General features: G+C 41.3%; 1 protein-coding gene across 1 annotated transcript; it reads right to left on the minus strand.

Annotated features, from left to right (window-relative positions):
- Positions 1-408: 408 nt before the first annotated feature.
- LOC142959579 (arfaptin-2-like) lies at positions 409-5,988 on the minus strand. The gene is made up of 10 exons (XM_076100909.1): positions 5,740-5,988; positions 5,515-5,623; positions 4,845-4,953; positions 4,324-4,386; positions 3,715-3,801; positions 3,473-3,576; positions 3,165-3,386; positions 2,925-3,082; positions 2,634-2,808; positions 409-1,680 (listed from the first exon to the last, which is right to left on the minus strand). The coding sequence occupies exons 2-10, from the start codon at positions 5,611-5,613 to the stop codon at positions 1,525-1,527; spliced, it is 1,173 nt and encodes a 390-aa protein (XP_075957024.1). The 5' UTR covers positions 5,614-5,623; positions 5,740-5,988; the 3' UTR covers positions 409-1,524.
- Between the last annotated feature and the right edge of the window lie 1,004 nt (positions 5,989-6,992).

Genomic DNA, 6,992 nt, shown 5'->3' on the forward strand with positions numbered 1-6,992 from the left:
GTCCACGATTGACCAATTAACTGCCTGGATGGGCAACAGCTGAACCCAACTGTGGAATGTTAACTGATACTGTTTAAATGGTATATTTTCTCAGACGTTTGTTAATACTGGTGCAGTAAAGGAATCAGCTCGGTGTGAATAGTGCTGTAAACTACATGGTCTTATCTCCAGATTGCATTTCTAACTTCACATTTTGGCCAAAATAACCAAAAAAAATAGATCAATGTGCTTCACACATTAAACAATTTAGTATAATTTCATGATTATGAAATAAGATAAGTCATGGAAAGCATGTTAGAGATATATCAGATTGTATTATCATGTACATAATTAATGGTGGATACATATAACATATATTGTGAGCTTCTCATATGAAACTGACAGATCTGTGTCGACGGCACAGTTAGGTGAAAAGAAAACATCCAGCAGATTTTATTGGAAATGCAGAAAAAGACAAAGATAATCAGCTGACTAGAATGGAAAAAAATGTACATAACATACATTGCTATGTCACAAACTGATTGATAAAAATAAAATATGAAAAATGTGCGTGTACATTCCGTCCTCGAAGACACTGAAATTGCAATTGTATCCTAAATTCATGTTTAAGAATATGAGACTTCAAGAATGAGTCTCGGAGGTTATTTTTTATAGATACACACAGGCACCTCCAAATAAAACATAAATCAAACAGTGTGTTGAATTTTGATTTCTTTACGATAGTCCAGATGTTTGTATTTATAATCAAAGCATCCAATATATTAACTGCTTGATGCTGAGTTACTGAGTGTAACATCTGTTTAAACATGACAGACACTTCATCAGGACAAAAAAATAAATCTAGAAGAACAAACTAATGATGGATTGTATATTCGGTTAGAGAAATTGACTATATGTATATTTTCCCTTCTATGCATGTAAACTGACCATTAAAGCAGGTATACCACAAAGCAATATTAGAAGCAAGTGGGATAACTTTGAAAATCATGCTAAACCCTGATGTCTTTGATCTAAATCTGTAAAACTAAATTTGAAAAAGGTGGTTCAGTCACGCACACTCAAGAAAAATAAATACAATTTCGAGGGTTTTGTTATAAGATTTTTGACATTATCCCTCTAAATTGCTAATCTGATTTGTGGAATTCCTCTAATGTGATATACTCTGAAATATAAGATAACGCTTTAGACAACATTTAAAAACAAAACATAATAATGCATGTGCAAAACTGCCGTGGGATCGCTCACCAATAGTAGATTATACTGTACATAAAAAGGAAGTGATATTCACCTAAAGAATAAGTAACAAAAGAAACCAAAAAGAACAATCTCTTGTTGTACCATCTATGTAATACAGGATAGTGAAAAACAGACAGAAATATCTCATGTTTTTCTTCACCACTGACCGTAATTGATCCTACTATGTACTCCTTTATTTCATTCTTGTCCATCTAACCACAATGTCAGGATCTTCACGGACCAGCGTGTCACTGTACATGTCAAGACTGCTGAACCCCCGGGCGCTCTTTACTGCTCCTCCAGCCAGGATGGCTTGTCTGATCCCGGGGGCTTTAACTTTACATTGAACTGTATTAGAGTTTGTTCCAACTGCTCCTGGTTGCCAGCAAAGTAAGCTGAGATAGCATTATGGAAGAGAAGCAGCTGCTTGTGCATAACCTTCACCTAGAAGAAAAGGAGAGGGAAATTCTGCCATTACAGTACAAAAACAGTTTCAAGTGTTGAGGAAAGTACAGGCCATTGACATCTATCACGACGACATTTACTAGCTGCCCAGAATAGTGTCTGGGGAATCAGCCTGAAAGCAACTTGCACATTCTGCTAAGATGTATTCCCAATCTATTTTAGGCATGCTAAGTCACACAAACGGTGACTCTTGTTTTTATCTTTGTTATTTTCATTAACTTGGCAAAACTTCTAAAATAAAACATAAAAAAAATGATGTTTTGCTTTTCAAACGGTGTGGATCATGGGTCTGTGTTTAATTCGACAAACTGAGGCGTTCTCTCTCTTTAGCGTAATTATCGACAGCATGAACGTGCTTGTCTCTGTTGGTGAAGAAGTCAGCCTGCTTCCTTTAGTTTGAGCTGGTCTGCCTCAGCAGATGCTTAAGGGCAAAGGAAGAGGTGCATTTTCTACCTTAATGTGGCAAATCAGTCCTAAACCACTGCTGCAGTGTGCGATACTTCAAAGCTCAGGACTTACTTTACACTGAAAATTAGGCATCAACAACAAATCAGAATGCGACACAGCATGCTCCATCTTTTCTGAACATCATTGACTGCACTGGTATTCTCCCCCTTCAGGATGCTGTCCAAAAGTAATTTTGAGTGGGTGTTTTTAAGGAGTAACTGGACACCCTGCTGAAAAGCAGTGTTTTACTGGTCTTCCCTGATTGACAGTTTCATGCCTGTTTCACCTCTGACCACGCCCACCAACACTGATACCTGTGGTGGTCAAAGGTGAACATGCACCTGTGACCACAGGGTCCTGGAGTACATCTAAACATCCCCACAGCAAAGTGAGAAGTTAACCCACTGGAGATTAGCAAAAACAAGATTTCACAAGGTTTTATAGGCGGACATTTGAAAGGAAATAGAAAATTGTAAACCACAAACCTTGTTTTCCTCCAGGAATTTGAGCTTGATGGTGACATCACTACGCAGCCTTTCGTATTTGTCTCTGTAGATCTGGTAATCATGTTGAGCCATGTCAATGCGGACCATGGTAGCTGCATCCCTGGGGCCCAAACTCAGCTCCTCCAGATCAGAGCGATAGGCATCAAACTCAAGTCTGCATGCAAAAAAAAAAAAAAAAAAGGTTGAGGCTGTCTCACTTTGCAGGTTTTCACCCTACAGGAATTAAGATCATATTCCTCAACTCCTAACCGGGATGTCAGGGTTTGTTACCTTGTGTTTTCATACAGCTTAATGGTCGTCAGAGTATCCTCCATTGTTTTGTTGACCAGGGTGTCGACGCTGGACACGAAGAAGTTGACGGCACTAAGAAGAGCCTCGCCATTCCTACACAACAGCTTCTGTGTTTCTGCATTATACCCAAACTCGTCCTGTAGAGAAACAAATTGGTTTCACCTGCTAACTTCAGCTCCACGTCACATCACACTGGGAGCTTTTTTTACTGTACGGTACCTGCAGCTCTGGGGACTTCTGGCTGAGGTCGGCGAAGGTGTCTCCTAGAGCCTGTTGCGTCTGCACCATGCTTTGAAAATGACTGGTGAGTGCAGTGGCCAGTCGGAGGATGTTTTCATACTTGTTCTTGGTCTCCTTTAACACGTCGATCTGAGCCTCCAGTTCCAGGTCTACTGTTCTTGAACCTCTGCCAAACCGCTCTGAGAACATCTGCTTTGTACACTGCATAGTGGATATAGACACTACATTAAACCCAACATAAAGAAAACGTCATGACATTATGGTCAGCTCGACTGAAGACACAATACCTTGTATGTGTTTATGCCCCATTTCTTTACACTGTCCAATTTCTCCACTGCCACACCCCGAGAAACTTCTTCAGTGGAATTACCACCGTTATTGTTTGAGGACCCTAACAGAGACAAAAAAAAAGCACAATGTCCACTCTGATGCATGTCATGCTATCAAAGTTTACAGAGGGCAGAAATTGCATGGGTCATGACAATGAGTGAAGAGTACAGTGTGGACATGGTGATGAGCCTGGTGATACCTGGATGCTGGTCTGTGTGCTGGGCAAGTCGACTAGCTGCAGATTGGCTTTTAGGTAAGCCAACACCCCTGGATTTCATGCGAATGTCTGAAATGAGCACGGTGATGATAAAAAAAAAAAAAGCGAAGATGAGAGGAAGGTGTGAAATATGTATCAATAAAAGTGTGCCGTTGAGATAGAATAGCATACTGAAAGAAAACAATGTTAGGCACTTTGGTGAAGGAAACATTAAAACAGTTAAAGGGGGTTGGAAATAATCCACCATGCAGGTTTCTCATGCAGAATAAAAGGATTTACAAAAAGATGAAAATGGACTTCATGGGATGAGAGGTCACTAACAAGCAATGTCAAAACAGTCACCAAAAATGCATTTTACAGGACAAAATAGGACATTCTTGTTAGACATCAATAAGTTAGATCCCTGTGATATCAGGTTAGTGCACCCCTAAGTTTGAAAGCTGCCAAAACACTTGTTGCTGAAGCTGTGAGTTGAAGAGGTACAAGCAAGGTTGCATGAAACTCCCTCAGTCAGGCAATCTCTTATACAAGGCCAAACAGCCCAACATATAGAGGAAAACCAAAAAAAGGTTTGTCAGAATACACGGCCACCTGGTCCTGGTGCTGGGGCTCGTCTTCTGTCCAGATACTCAGGGTTGAAGCGAACTGCAGGCCCTATGGGATATGGATGTTTGTAACGTGAACCAGGAGCCTCTCTAGTGACACATCAGAATACAAGGAAGAAAAGCTCTCGGTACGGTTTCTTTAAGGGGGTATTGAGTATCAACCTCTCTCAGTGATTTACGGATTGCAACAACATTGACAGATCTCTCGCATGGCAGTCTGCACAGCCTGTCGGGGGGAGTGGAGGGGGTCAAAACAGAGAGTGGAATGAACAGTGAGCTGTATTAAGCCAGAAAAGTCAGCACTCTGCAAAAATAATTGCAGGGGGATTTGTATTGATCAACAACCCTCCTATACTGATGTAGAGCTCTCAGCATGACTTACGGCTTTGGTACAGCAAGTACTATGCAGAGCTCCATTCATTATGTCTTTGCAGCACAAACTGTATCTGCACTGTGAAGAATAAACAAAAGAAGCAAAAAGACGGCATTCAGTTGTTCCAACAGTACCTTTGATGCTGCTGGTAGGAATGATGCCCCCTGCAGGTCCTCCATAACCTCCTGAGACAATGCTGGTTTCATTCAGGTTGGGTCCAGACACCATCACCTGCTGCAAATCCTGATGGATTTACAACAAAATACAGATAATACATGAAGTTAAAAAGGCGATAAATATCATCACATTTCGGGAACCAGAAAGCTGAAACTTCCAAGTCATCCTGAACACAGACCACACAAAGAAAATGCTTATGTGGCATTTTATTATTCCACATGATGGCCTTCAGTACTGCTTTCCTCAGACAGACATATTGTTCATGTAGGACCACTGATACTGTAGGCTTTACCAGAATGAGACCAAAACAATGCACTAGTTATGAATTGTATTGATTGCTACTGATAGTATTCAAAGGCTCGTATGACTTAAGCATTCTGCACAGTAAACCTACTCCCTCTCCAATGCTCTCAACACATCATCCCCAGTATCAGGTGCTGATGGTGGTCAAACGTTACAGCTACTGTACATAGCAGCAGGCCTGTGCATGATAGGTATCTGCTGGCCTAAACAGCCTTAGTCCTAGACTGTGCCATCACGTGGAAAAGGATAGAGAAACACACACTGAGTACAAAAAAACAACAACAGATGTAATAAAAGGACATTAAAGAAATGTGACTGACTGACCTGCTCCAGGCTGTCATCCTCTGGCAGAGTCCCTGTGTCGCCATTGCTGTTAATGGGGATCTCCATGGTGGCAGCCTTGCTCATGATACTGTCTGCCATGACTCAACCTCTGCAAGACAGCACCAAACACCGACACATAAAGATGGTATCATGTTTGCAGTTTGACAAAATAGTAACCACACAGCCTTCTACTCCACCTCGACACAGAGATAACGCCTTGCTTACATGGATGCTAACGTGGCTGGCTAGTCTCAGCGGTGCTGATGTGGCCCCAGCTACAGTAGCGACCCGAGGTCTAGTCGTCCGAGGGAGAAACAAGCCGTTGTTTGCACAGACAGCAGGCTTGAAATGCAAACTTGTTTCAGCGGGAAACCACTGTTGTCTTTAATAATCATTTAATGCTAAAAGTCCATGATTATTTTTCCTGCAACGGTTATCTGCCTTCCATGTAATTCAGCCAGAAAATCCCTGCATACAGCTTGCTGACAGCTTTAGTGGCACCTCTTCGAAATAAAAGTTTCTGTGATTTTTATTCAACTCCAAGTCACATAGCTTGGTTTTAATAGCAAAGCACTTCGAGTGAAATATATAGTGTAAACTGTTTAGTGTGTGTTACTTTACAAATGAGAGGCTTCAAGCGTATACTGTGAATACATGCTCTTATTTTGAAAGATAATACCTTTAACGTAGCATCATCGTCAAGCCTCCTCCCCCGCTCCATCTTCCACGTCGTGCAGTGCTGACGTAGCTTTATTTATCCCCAAACTGCAGTACCATTCTGCTCCTGAAGATGTCCCTAACAGCCCACGGACTGTGAGAGGAAAGACACACATACAGTAACTCCATCAGTAACTTCATTAAGGCGCTGGCCCATCAAATGCTGTGATTATTAATCATGAGAAGGAAGGCTGCTGCGTCCTGTTACCTTGATTGCAATATCTCTTCAAATCAAACTGTATAAATACAGTCGTTTGTTTTGAGATGTGAAATGCCTCGAGATAGACCTCACCCTGGTAAACTGACCACACTTCCAATTATTTGCCTCATTTGTTTCAATCAGGGATGCGAGGGAAGTGCACATGGTCTCCAAATGTAGTTTGTGTAATTACTCCTGGTCTGAACAGAGAACCAACCACTCACACCCACAATTCCTACAGTAAAATGGCTAATTTCCTTTGATGTGTTGATTTCCTGCACGTGACATATTTTCCAAACATCTAAAATCTCATGTTGAGAAAACCTTTTCCTCCTAGTTTCTTCCCCTTCATCATCGTCCCCCTCCTCCTCCTCCTTTTTCAGGCTTCTGCATATGACTAGATTTGACTTCTGCATTCCCAAGATCAAAGGCATTTAAAGGCAAAGGATGAAACTGGGTTAGTCATGTTTTCCCCTTAATCAACAAATCAACATGCCAAAGGTTATTGGACCGGCATAATACATGCTCTGCTTTTGATCCTGATGTCAAAATTCACAGAATA

The sequence above is a fragment of the Anarhichas minor genome, unplaced genomic scaffold (genome assembly GCF_050575085.1).
Source record: "Anarhichas minor isolate MPS153535 unplaced genomic scaffold, ASM5057508v1 ptg000026l, whole genome shotgun sequence".
Lineage (NCBI taxonomy): Eukaryota > Metazoa > Chordata > Actinopteri > Perciformes > Anarhichadidae > Anarhichas > Anarhichas minor.